This window comes from Ochotona princeps, chromosome 3 (assembly GCF_030435755.1).
Source record: "Ochotona princeps isolate mOchPri1 chromosome 3, mOchPri1.hap1, whole genome shotgun sequence".
Classification (NCBI taxonomy): Eukaryota; Metazoa; Chordata; class Mammalia; order Lagomorpha; family Ochotonidae; genus Ochotona; species Ochotona princeps.
In genome coordinates this window covers 119,990,306-120,004,166 of record NC_080834.1, presented here as the reverse complement: position 1 = coordinate 120,004,166, position 13,861 = coordinate 119,990,306, and the positions used below count along the sequence as shown (strand labels likewise).

The window sequence follows — 13,861 nt, the reverse complement described above, 5'->3', positions numbered from 1 at the left end:
AACGGTTGGGTGTTTGAGGCTTGACAAAGGGAAAAAAAAGTAAAAGGTCCTGGAGAAACTGCACTTGTAGGATGAGTATCCTAACAAAGAGCAGCAGGAGGGGGTCGGGAGCAAGTGTAACTGCTGGGGAGAAGAGAATTTAACCCTGAAGTTGCTGGGCAGGAGGAGGAACTTCTGTAGAGGATGCTTGCTGCTGCGAAATGACAGAGGGGTAGAAATGTAAAATGGACAAAATTATCTAGTTAGTCGATCTGGAATCCGAGTCAGCAAGTCCAAGCCCTGTGAGAAAAATGAAAGCATTCTCTCCTCCAAAAGTTAAGAGCAAATCAGGTCCTTTCCATTGGCCAGTAAGGATGTTTTCAAAATCTATGATTAGAGAAACTATTCCGTCAGATGACCATCTGTAAAGAGTAAAGAAGTTGGTTAAGGAAGCAAAAAAAAGGTTAAAAACAAAGGGGTTAAGGAACAAATCTTTTAAAATATAACTGTATGACTTAACAAAATGTAAATATGACTTAAAAATAAGCTGTTTAGAGCTATAAAGAATAATTATTTTATTTACATCTTTGAAAAAAGGCTTCTTATTCTTATGACATCTCTTTATAATTAAGATGGAGACCAAAGCACAATAAGGAGTAATAACCTTTTCCTACATGGAGAGGAGATGTAGCCACTCTAAACACCCTTGTTGTCACAAGCATCCAGTTGGGGTATGAACAATAGGTAATATAATTCACTGCCAAGGAAGATACCAACTTTTAATTATCAGTATCAGGTTTTAAGTCTGTTACTCTTCTATAGGCATAACTTGGATTGGATGTTGGTGCTTTGCAAACCTCTGATTGTTCAGGAACCAGGACTGGCCCCGCCAGGAGTTTCCTGACCACAGGAGCTGGCCATCACAATCAATTTTAGATTTACATTTACATACTTTTGCCCAATGTATGGCTCTGTGACATTTAGGACACATTTTAGGGCAGTGATCCTTAGCAGTATTATTGCCATATTTTCTAGCTAAAAGAGATGCTTGGCATTGCTTTTGAAGGTATTTGAGTTTATCAGAATTAAAACATTTAGCATTCATTCGCTTTTGGATAGCAAAGGTTTCAAGCCCTGCCAGGTGGGCAGGATGTTTCAAAGTCCTTATGTTGTGGCAGGCCTTTAGATAACCCATAACTTGTTTACCAGATTTTTGGGTATTTTCTTTCCTACAATCTTTCCACATATGTCCCAATTTGCCACAATTATAACATTTATGCCTATTTTGCTTTAACTCAGTGCTTAAAGTAGCAGCCATCAATTTAGTTTTGTACACTTTAGAGCCAATATTCATACATGTCTTCTTATTTTTTGGGGGACCTGGAACTGTGCCTGCCTCCCATTTCCCTGCTTCTGACCCTGTACAGGCTGATTACTCAATTTACGTTGACTTCGAGGCAATAGAACTGTCCCATTCTTGTGGAATTTAGACTGACAAGCCTTTTGCCAATGAAATCTCTTCTCACACCTCGGACAGACGGTGCGAGGAATATTTAAATTGGGTTTAGAAGTGTCCACACAAATTTTTTCCTGTCTGAAATTTTGAGACAAATTTTTAGTGGGACAGCTGTGGCTGAAATGCCCTACTTCACCACAGCAATAACAATTGTTTCCTTTTTGACTTCCTTGATGTTCTTTAAAATCTGAATAGCAGTTTGACCTTGAAGAGCTGCAGCAATAGTTAACCCTTGCATGTAAGATGGAGTTACCTCAGCACAAGCTCAAACATAGTCTGACAAGACTCCTGTCCTTCTCACTGGCTGAATTAAGGTTTGACAAATTGGAGTAGCAATTTCAAAAGCTAGCTGTTTAACTATGAGATCTGTAGCTGTATTGTTAATTACTGTCCGGCTCACTGCTTCGGTGATTCAAGCTACAAAATCTTCAAAAGGCTCCTCAGGCTTCTGCATTTACAAAACCCGAGGACTTCTGATCTGGAGATGGCAGGCGTTTCCATGTGCCCAATGCCAAGGAGGAGATAAGCTGTAATGTCTCCTCAGGCAGATTAAGTTGTTCTGAAACGCCAAGATGAGTACCCTGTCCTAGAAGCATGTCTGCAGTCCAGTGAGGATGCTGGTTTTGAACATTAATTCTGGCTTGGGCATGAGCTGCATCCGTGACTATAAATTTAAAATCTAAGTACTGTCCAACGGAGAGACAGGCTCGGGCTATCTCGAACCAATCGGCTGGGAGTATTTGCCTGTTGAGTAATTCTCCCCAGCAAAGTGAGAGTATAATTTGCATTTACCCCATATGTCTTGGATGCTTCTACCAGATCTTTCAACTGTTTATAGGTAATAGGTTCATGATATCTGTCCCCATTTTCCGGATTCTGATAAACCGGAAATGCAGAGTAGAGGCGACTTAGCGCCCTCCGGGGAATAAAGTGCCATCCTACACTAGATGGGTACGGGGGAGGTCGGCATTCCACGTCTCCAGAAGACACGGAAGCCTCATGTAGACCATGGTCCTTTTCTTCAAGTTCTGATAACTCATCGTCAGACGAGTCCTCTTGTGTAGCTACCTCTAAATTTCTAAACTCATCTACTTTTAAATTTCTAAACTTATCTAACATTGGATACAGCGGCCGTTTATTACTCTTTTCTTTATCTTCTTTATTATTACTCTTTTCTTTATCTTCTTTATTTTCTTCTTTTAAGCATGCTTCCTTTTTTCTTTTAGGCCTATTCCCCCTCTCATCAATTGATTCTGCTTCCGAGAGGCTCTTCCCCCTCTCATCAATTGATTCTGCTTCCGAGAGGCTCTCTTAAAACTTAATGAGCTGCTCTCGACCCTGTCTAACATGCTCCATGTTCCGTCCTTCTTTTAAACAGAACCGGACCAACTTCCAAAGTGGGAGGGATCCGGGTCCCAGCCTTCCTTCCTCTTTTGCTTTTTCTAAATCTTTGCCTAGTTGCCTTGTCCCAGCAGCTCAAGGTCAGGTCTCCGGAGACTGCGAACCACGGCGCAGCTGCGTCGTAATCATTTATTATCTTCTGCACTGACCTTGCTGAAACTTTTAAGCCTCGTTGTTTAAGGAGTCCCAGTATGGGGTCAGTGAACTCGCTGCTGGCTGATATTCGGCCTTGATTATTACCCGTTTTCTTAGATCTCGTGAAAGGCCGCTTTATCTACAGCGGAATTACTTTCACTTTGTCCGGGTTCACAGCAACAAAGACACTCACGACCAGGCTGATGTAGGCGCAGGAAAAAGCAACACCACAATCCTACTATAGCTGTACCAAAAACAATAAGAGCAACAAGAACAGGGTTTATCATACCTGAGAGGTTACCTACCGGTAGTCCGCTCCGTGTGTAGAGTTCTGAACTTCAACCCCTCACTGGTGTCCGCTGGATTCGAAGTTTCCCGGGTTTCGGCACCAGCTGTAGCGCGCCCCTGGCCAGCAGGGAATAAAACGCAGACACCGAAGTCCTTCTCTTATCACACTTTATTGGAGCGCCGCTTCAGTGAGGGTGAGATGGTGGTGGGGGCGCAGGGAGAGCAAAGCGGATGGCTTATATACACCTCCATGAGAGGCGTGTCTGTGGCTCAGTGACCGGTCGTGATAGGACAGTGAGTGCTTACTTGTCAGATTGGGATAGGTCGCTGCTGTTGCCGGGCAAACTAGGGCAGGAAGCTACATCAGGGCAGAGTTGTTTACTCTGTGCCTGTCGCCATCTTGTAATGGCGACTGACTGCGCTCTGCAGTTTAGAAAGTCTTTTTAAGCTACTATTAAACTTGACTCGAGCCAGTATTAAATATTTAGTGTTTTTGCCTCTATCCCAGAACAGCAAAGGAGTCAGTGAAATGCATTAGTAAAAAAGCATTTCAAAATATTCATAGAAAGAAAAATTAACAGCTATGCTCATTTTGATGCAAATTTATTTTAAAATTGACCCCAACTTTTTCCACAGTACAAGACTCCTGAGTTTTTTTTATTATTATTATTGGAAAGCCGGATATACAGAGAGAAGGAAAGACAGACAGGAAGATCTTCCATCCAATGTTGCACTCCCCAAGTGACCGCAACGGCCAGTGCTGCACCGATCCAAAGCAGGGACCAGGAACCTCTTCCGGGTCTCCCACGTGGGTGCAGTGTCCCAAAGCTTTGGGCCGTCCTCGACTGCCTTCCCAGGCCACAAGCAGGGAGCTGGATGGGAAGTGGAGCTGCAGGGACTAGAACCGGTGCCCACATGGGATCCCGGGGTGTTCAAGGCGAGGACCTTAGCCGCTAGGCCACACCGCTGGGCCTCAGGACTCCTGAGTTTTTGATGTCTCATAAACAGTTCATATGTTTCAATTCTCATCATGAGCATTAAATGGACTTTCATGAATAAACACATATTCCATGAATCAACTTTCTGATGCCTTACTACAAGTTTGAGATAAGTGTAAGTTTTTTAAAGATTTATTTATTTTTATTACAAAGTCAGATATATAGAGAGAAGAGACAAAGAGGAAAATCTTCTGTCCAATGAATCACTCCCCAAGTGAGCCGCAACGGCCAGTGCTGCGTTCATCCGAAGCCAGGAACCTGGAACCTCTTCTGGGTCCCCCGCATGTGCAGAGTCCCAAATCTTTGGGCCATCCTTGACTGCTTTTCCCAGGCCACAAGCAGGGAGCTGGATGGGAAGTGGAGCTGCCGGAATTAAAACTGGCGCCCATATGAGATCGCAGCACAGTCAAGGTGAGGACTTTAGCCGTTAGGCCACGGCATCGGGCCCGAGATAAGTGTTATTTTAAAGGCAAGGGACTCAAGTAGAGGGATATAAATGAGCTCCAGTAAGGAGTGTTCAGAGTCAAGATTTAGAACCAAATGCTGTGTCTCTTGGCTAATGCAGAATCATTTTTATTTCATAATTATTTTTGTGAGAGATAAAAAGGTGGAGGGAGAGACAGAGAGCTCCCACACCCTCAATTCCCTGTACAAATACCCACAGCAACTAAGCTGTTCCAAACTACAGCGGGCACTATCATTCATGTCTTCCAGGTGAATGGCAGGGATCCATCTTGTTGGTCAACATCTATTGCTTACAGGCTGTCATGATCAGAAAGGTGAAATCAGGGGGGAGCCAGGATTCAAATCGAGACAGTTGGATGGAGGTTGTTGGCAGCTTCAGCAGTATGATCACTACCATCAGGCCAACCACCCATCCCAAATTCACTTTGTCAACAGCTTTCCCTCGGCCAAATTCTTGACACTGATGCTGGTTCCCTGGGAAACAATAATATATATGACAGATGCATGCATGGGAACAACTGAATTGAAAACCTGAATTAACAGGTATTTCACACAACACAAGCTGGTGACTGTTTAGTGGGACATCAAAAGCAAACAGAATCGGCTTTCATCCAGCTGGTGAAGCAGACAAGGCCCAGAGGTCCTGGACAGGGAGGCAGCAGCCCTTGGAAAGCCATCGGGTTGGTCATCAGTATTCTGTTTTGCCTCTCCATCCCTAAGTGTCTCATGAATACCTTCCCTGCAGCTGTGTTTCAATGATCCATGTGTTGCTCTACTTTTTGGTTTTGCTGTTTGTTTGTTTGTTGTCTTGATTAATGGATGCTACATGATTAGTGGTAAGCCATATTGTGGAAATTCAGAGAGAAGTAAAAGATGCTCTCTCAGTTTGGATTTGAGCAGACTGACCAAGAAAGGGAATATAAATGTTATACTATGAACAGGATGTCTACATGTATTCTTAAGAGAGAAGAAGTCCTACATTGAAGTTCATGGATAACGTCCCTCACGACCTTGACAACAGGAACAGACAATGGTGCCCACTGGAGAAGCCTCTCCATGTCTGCTCAGCATTCCTCCCAGTGCTGGGCCTGTGCCTCATGAAAATTATACCAATTTCCATTTCTGTGCCTTCAACCTCTACCCTAGGTCAGCAGGGAGACACCTCAGGACCCATGTGCAGCATAAACAGTTGCAAGGTTCCAGCCAAGAATTTAGCTGAGCAGTTAATATGCCACCTTGTACCTTGGTTTTAGTTTCTATCTTCTGTTAGTGCACACCTTAGGATGCAGAAGTGAAGTCTCCAGTGATTGGGTCCCTGTTATCCACATGGGAAATTCAGATTCTGTTCTGATCTCCTACTTCTGGCCTGAACCAGTCCTGGCTCTTGTGGTCATTTGGTAAGTGAATCAGCAAAAGCCAGACCTCACTCTGTATCTGTTTTGTTTCTTTATTGGTCTCTCTGTCTTTTAAATAAAAATAAAAATACATTATCAATATTTAATAAAGAAAAGTGTTTCAAAACCATCATGTAGCAAGTTACTCTTTCTGGTTTTCTATGTATTCATCTGTAAAATCAGAAATATAATCCAAATGAAATATTACCCTTTTTGAAAACATGAATTCCTTGAGAATCAGATGGCAATTATGGTTTGTGTCTCCAGGAAAAAAAAATATCTCAGACCTGGACAAAATTGCAGGATTTTTCTGGATGCCCTGGCCTTAGCATCTGTAGAAAAGTAATACTCTTTCCTCTGCAGCCAATACATTATTGATTTCTGATATTCTGCCCAAAATGCAGAACAGCAGGCTGTTGCAGAGATGAGAGGTCAGCTGGATCTGGATTACAGCCCTTCCTGGGCCTGTGATGGTGATATTTCTACCTGCCCTCAGTGGGATCACTTTCCCTATCTGTACTGGAAGATGAGTAAAACTCTGAGAGTCACCCTGGAAATAGCACTGTCACAGGACTGTTTGATAGTAAGATGAGAAATGGATTGCTAGCGTCTAATCAGAGTAATTGTCCAATAACTTGGGAAATAATTATAGTTAGCACTAATGATTTTACTATTCTTTGAGATTCTGATTTAATGTCTTCAAATTAAGAATCATATTTGGTCATAAGTTTAGTATGATACCTCTGAAAATCAAAATTAAATCTCTTCCCGTTACTACACACACACACTATATACACATATGTGTGTATACACTCACACACACATACACACACTCACTCAGGAAATGTCTGCTTCTGTCTCCATGCTGAAATTGATTCATGTTGAATCAATTTCAAATTCATGCTGACATTGGTTAAAGAACCCCTTTGCACTGGTACTATTAGGAAGCAGCCAGAGCGTCAGAATAAGAAATGAAAAGATGAAATCTCCATCACCTACATAATAGGATAATGAATGGCACATCCCACATTAGCTCACAACCAGTACTAGACACTATACCTAAAACTAATACATTTTATGTATTGGAAACAAAAGAGTTCTTACTTCCATATATCTTTTCAAGCATTTCTACAAAATTATAGATTTCAACACTGAGAGTCTCTTCTTTGGAAAATTTAAATGATTCCTCATGACTGCCACCATCTTTCTGACAATATCCAGAATCTACTTTGGAAAGCCGCCATTTAATCTCTCATTGGCTTTAGAGAAAGTCAACTTCATTCCCAAACATAGAGTTGACTCTTATATTAACCCATCTGTAATCTTTACTGCCATGGCCAAAGTCATTGATTCACAGGGGCTCCAATGATTTGTACATTAAGGGGTTAACTGAGAAATCAAATGAGAAAGAGACAGTTCCTTAACCACAGGTTATAGCTTTCCATAGCAAGGGCTGGCTTTGGATTGAAGTAGCTGATCAGATGTCAGAACACAAAGAAAATACTCATTATCAATGTATATGACTTGTTTGTTAGGAATGATGTTTAAAGAAGAGCTGTGCTTACATCAAATTCAATACATACATCACTGCTTGTGAGGACATACCAGAGAAAGCACAACACCTTTCACTGGGTCATCATACTCTCCTTGTAGGAGGAGCTGCCTCAGGGAAGTTAGTTTTGAAGCAGAGATACAGCAAAAAAGCTAAACCCAAAAGAAAATAGAAGGCAAGATGATAATCATATCTGCTTTCTACATGAAGTGTAATGAGAACGGTCCTGGGCTGTGAAAGCCTAAGGTCACTGGTAAGTAATACTTGTGATTTACAAACCAGACACTGTACTAGCAATCCTTGTGAATATTTGGAATACAAACAATAAATTGTAAATGCTAGGCTGGGCAAGGTAGAATACTGGCATGTGGTGGAGTGGGAGTTACCCCATAATTGATCATTCTCACCTCATCCCTTCAGGAATGTTGACAGGGATTGAAAGATACTGTATGGACCTGACCATCATAGGACCTGATGAGTACCCATCATCTCGTGTCATAGGTAGGGGCTGAGCACACCCTTAGACCATGTCCAGATCAGGTACTATCCACCCTAGCTCGTTTCCCTGTCCCTGGTGCAGGATATATACAATCCCAGGATCATATAGTCTGGGTGGCCATTGACGCCATGAAGTCACTAGGCCGGGCAGAAGGGTCCATCAGGCTCATCCGCATTAAACTAGTTCATCAAGACTAAGAGCCTAGTCTGTAGGTCTAAGGCTTTTTCTTCACTATTAAACCAACTTGCAAGGACTAAGTGTCTCTCTCTCTCTCTCTCTCTCTCTGTGTGTGTGTGTGTGTGTGTGTGTGTGTGTGTGTGTGTGTGTGTGTGTCCCAGTGCCCTGGATCAGTAAAGCCTCAGATGATCATGAACTTATCATTACAAATTGGACCAAGCTCCATTTAGTCATTTGACAGTACATATATGCACTAGTGATTGGTATTTAGATAGGAGTTAAACATGTTTTGATAACTAGTGACATTAGGTTTGTAAATGAGGGCATTTACAGTTCATTTCAAGTTGGATGAAGTCTTTCAAGCCAAGATTTTCCAGGAAAACTCTAGATAAAGCAGTGATTTTTAAAGAAGAAGGAAATTTCGGGACTGAATTCCACAGAGAGTGCAGGGAAATGGAGGAAAGAAGCTTCTGTGTCAAACGTGACAGCATTCCAAAAGTGTCCTGCAAATGAGAAAATCCTTCAGCATGGGTCAGCATTCTCTCTGGGGGGTAGATGCATGGGGCACATGGATTGGTTTCAAGATTAGGATACATTGCAGGGGAAAGGGTTAAGGGGAGGAGAACCATCTTGTGCTCATTTACAAAAGAGAGAAACATCCTTTCAAGGTCATACTTATGGTCACCATAGCAATGCAAGGAACCAATTCTCCAAGCAGCTTCTAGTTTTATCTGTTGGTATCAGTGATAACTATCTGCGTGACAGGCAAGCGGTCTTTAAAGGAGAGAAAGCCAGTATAATTTATCCTGTAAAACACAAATTTGCGGAAATATAGGAAGGAAGAGGACAAAATGTGGATGATTCAGGGACTGTCTACTAAGATCTCTCTTTAAAAAATGATTCTGATGGTTGCAGCAGGGAAACCATTTGAGAGGAGTGACAGAAAACCTTTCATGTTTCACAAATATGTGAAAGGCTGGAATTCCAGCTATGAAACCTGTTCCTGGCTTCCAAATATTAGTGGATTTTACATCTCACTAAATGTGCTTGCAAGAATACACTTTATAAAGATTTTTGCAGCACCTTCTGATTAGAAGCATCTGACCTGTGGGGATACAATGCTAAAATGACATTCACACCTCTTCTCTTTCCCATCAAGAGATGGGCTACCAGCTTACACAAAAACTCAACTGGCTAAGTTGACCCGCAAGGTCTGGCATCCCTTGCGAGCACTGGTTCTTGTTCTGCATGCTCCACTTTCAACCCAGCTCACTGGTTTGGGCCTAGAAAAGCATTGAGGCATTGTCGAAAGCCTTAAGACCCTGTACCCACATAGGAGACTCAAAAGAAATTCCTGGCACCTGGCATTGGTTCAGCTCAACTCTGGACACTGCAGTTATTTGGTAAGTAAACCAATAGGTGCAACATTTTTCTCTCCTCTCTTCATTTCTGTAAATGTATCTCATCAAAGAAAATAAATAAATCATTAAAAAAAAGGGAAGTTGGACTATCTTGTAGACATGAAGTAACCATCAGAAATCCAGCTGGAAGATCATTTTAAGGGTGTGTTTCATCTCACTGCCAAGGTGGTTTCACCAACTTTGCCTGCTTCTTTCAACCCTTTAACTCTAAATTATAAACAAGGCCTTAGAATGAGGGCAGGTGTGTGGTCTGTCATTGTATACTGCATTTCACTGTTGTTTTGTACCCCTTTTGAGTTGTATTTTGGGACCTATGCTGTTTGACCATGAGTAAAAATAGGAGATAATGTATAATTCTCTGCAGAATTTATTTTGAGGGAGATACGTACAGAATTAGAGTTTTTTTGTTTCATATCACAACTTCCTTACACACATGGTGACATTGCCCCAACTTAAAAACGGGGACATGGGAGGCTCTGAGACACAAGGTAACATGCATAAGCTCACACCACAGAAGGTCAGTAACCAAGTCACATGTTGGAATCTGTGCTTCCTGAAGGCCAGAGCTCTAGAGCACACATTTCTTTTGGAATCCCAGTGACACAGGTCTCTTTATGATGACTCAGGTAAATTATTTCAGTTGTGAAGTATAGCTATGCTCTGTTTTATAATGAAGTTGACATCTATTTTAGAGCATTATTGAGATTGTGATCGCTGAATGTGGTCCCAGATCTGAGGCAAACACTAAAAGAAAATGCAATGGTGATTTCTATTTTACTTTTCTTCCTTGTTCTCATACCACCCTCTGTAGCCTCAGGCAAATCAACTCATCTTTTCCTGCATTTTGTTATAGTTCTGTGCAAGAGATTACGTACTGTGCTGCCTACGTGGGAAATTAAGCTTTAAGATTTCGCATCTAACTCCTGAGACTTTTGAAAAAGCACATATTAACTCATCTTGAATTTCAGGAAAGCAAATTACCACCTGCAAGAATATTTCCACAAAGCTATTTGCCAAATATCATAAAACACGTGTTCTGCCAGATCTGTTATTTGACTGTAGTGGTCTTCCAAAGCATCTGGAAGAAAGGTTTTGTCTCATCTCAAAGGACTCTACGTGCATAGTCAACATCTATCTGAGACTTCATATTCTAATAAAATTTCTCTTTTTTTTTGCAAAGAAGCAGAGCTTTTATTAATAAATAGGTCACCGTTAAACAGAGGGATGCTATGTGGAAGATAAAATCACAGCTGGCCTGCGCCTCTTCAGCTGGGCCCCGAGCTCCTGGCTTTTCCCTTCTTGGACGGTGAGGCCTTGGGTGCTGAGGCCTTGACAGACAGCCCAGGCTTTCTTGAACTCCTGGGAGCCTTTGGCTCCCCAGCCAGGTGTGCATACCCAGCCTTGGACCCTTGGCCCTTAGTGGAAGTGCTGGCTTTGGCTTTGGGTCTCTCCTTATCTCCTGAGGCTGCTGCTGCTTCAGGGCCCTTGGCTGCTGTCTTCTTCTTAGTCAGGGAAGCAACACCACTGTTTTTGACCTTTCTGGCTGTGGTTTTAGAACTCTTGCTGTCGGCGGCACTGGTTTTCCTGGGAGCTTTGGCCTCTCCCGGAGGGGCAGGCTGGATTCCTTGGCTTTTCCTGTGGCCTTTGACCTTTGGTTTCCCATTGTTCTTAGGACCAGCAGAGGCCTGTGTGGCCTTGTTTGACTTCCTGGGAGCCTTCCTGGCCTGGCCCCGTTTGACCTCCCTGTCTTTGGCCTCTTTGCCTTTCTTGGGGACCTTCTTGGTTGCACCTGGCTTAGGAGGCACCTTCCCCACAGCACCTGGCTTCTTGTGTGCCTGTCCCACCTGGAATGGTCTGGCCTCTCTAGGTTTCTTGGAGACTGGCTCCTTGGCCTTCCCCGCTTTTCCGGCCTTCCCCTTCCTGGCCATCCTGGCCTTGCTGAGTTGTGTTCTCTTGTGCTCGGACACCAATTTGAAGCTGCCAGTGGCACCCTTGGCCTTGGAGTGGAGGGGCCTGGTGAGGAGGCCTCGACTCATGCCGGTGGCCAGGGCCTGCTTGAGCAGGTACTTGAAGCGCAGGCTGTGCACAGTCGGATACTTGCGCAGGATATAGAGCTTGATGGCCATCACTGACGTGCCTCGGCGCCGTTCGCTCGCCTGCAGCGCCTCTAGCACCATGCGCAGCATCGTGGGTTTGCGGCTCTGTGTGAGGCTGCCCCTTGGCCTGCGAACGAGGGCCGCTGGGAACCTCCTGTCTGGAGGAGAGTCTTGGAGTTGCTTGTTGGCTGGCTCGGTAGGGTCCGGCAGCTTGAACGAGCCTGCTGCCGAGGCCAAGGGGGCGGAGGAGTCGCCGCTGGGGACGGCGTTGGGCTCCATCAGTGGCGCAAGTGCTGGCAGCCAGGTCTACTCCCAGGTATGAGCATATTCTAATAAAATTTCAAACAGAGCCAAAGTGGAATGAAGACCAAACCCAGAGTTTTGTCTCATGAAATTCTGAAATAGCATTTATTTTTCTCCATTTTTCTTTTCCAGGTGAAAATGGTGCACTTTGATGTCTGCCCAATAATGCTAACCACAGCCTCCCTTTATGGCCTATAGCAACTTGTCCACACCAATTTTTGAACTTCTGTCAATGTGCTGAGATAAACAAAAAACACTATAAAAACTAAAATATTTCCTATACAATACTGAAGAAAATCAGCCATTTCTTCCTGCACTAAACTGCCACTTTCATTTTGTCTCAGTGTTATATATACCTTAGATATATATGTATATACATCTATATATATAAATATATATGAATATCTATAGATCTGTAGTTATTTGGATATCTATATAGATATCTACACATAACTATCTATCTATATCTATAGATACAGATAGATAGATATCATCCACAGAAGGAGACTCATCATTTAGCACACAGAATTTTCATGAAAAATAGATAAAAGTACAAGTTTATTTTGGTAAATTTGGAAATTCACCCAAATAAAAGTATAATTGTTAAATATTTTTTAAATGTTTTTTAAAAATATAACCTTAGGGCCCAGCGGCGTGGCCTAGTGGCTAAAGTCCTCGCCTTGAAAGCCCCGGGATCCCATATGGGCGCCGGTTCTAGTCCCTGCAGCTCCACTTCCCATCCAGCTCCCTGCTTGTGGCCTGGGAAAGCAGTCAAGGACGGCCCAAAGTCTTGGGACACTGCACCCACGTGGGAGACCTGGAAGAGGTTCCTGGTTCCCGGCTTCGGATTGGCGTGTACCGGCCCGTTGCGGCTCACTTGGGGAGTGAATCATCGGATGGAAGATCTTCCTCTCTGTCTCTCCTCCTCTCTGTATATCCGACTTTCCAATAATAATAAAATCTTTAAAAAAAAAAGTATAACTTTAATATTTTATAAAATACTGGCTTTTATTACTTAGGTAAGTTAGTAAGTAATTTTTGATAATATACAAGTTCCTTCAGTTTTTTAGAGGGCCCTCAAGTGCATGAATGATAGTGTTTCTGCATCCAAAAAGATAATAATTTTTGTAAAAATGTATATATTTTTATTTGAAAGGCAGATTTTACAGGAAGAAGGAGATTCAAAGATGTTCTGTCATATACTAGCTCAATCCTCACATGGCCACAGAGATCATAGCTGCTTTCCGAGGCCGGAGCCACGATTTCTGGGTCACCTATGTAACAATTTTACCTTTTAATTTCAATTTCATTTTCCACGAAGTTTTCTTCTTGGCTCATACATTCCTCTAACTGCTGACTATGCATGTCCCTTAGATGAACATCTTTTAAGCATTTTTATTTCTTTATGTAATATGGAAGAAGAGAGGCAAAGAAATTAATGCAGATGTCATTTGGTACCACAGTCTTACATGCAAAAACCTCTCCACTCATCATTTTACTCTGAGTCACTTTTTATTATTGTTATTATAATTTTTTATTTTGTTTTGATGATGTTTACATAGTTAATCAATTTTGGAAGCATCAAGGATTAGAGAAAAGTGGGTGAGACTTTTGATTCCAAATTTTGTTTTTCTTCC

General features: G+C 42.6%; 1 protein-coding gene across 1 annotated transcript; it reads right to left on the bottom strand.

Moving 5' to 3' along the window:
• Positions 1–11,090: 11,090 nt before the first annotated feature.
• LOC101530979 (histone H1.8-like) lies at positions 11,091–12,200 on the bottom strand. Its single transcript, XM_058661358.1, has one exon. It carries the CDS (start codon positions 12,198–12,200, stop codon positions 11,091–11,093), a length of 1,110 nt encoding a protein of 369 aa, XP_058517341.1.
• Between the last annotated feature and the right edge of the window lie 1,661 nt (positions 12,201–13,861).

Excerpts from the sequence above, each read along its gene's own strand:
- LOC101530979 (XM_058661358.1), bottom strand. The coding sequence starts at position 12,200 with ATGGAGCCCAACGCCGTCCCCAGCGGCGACTCCTCCGCCCCCTTGGCC.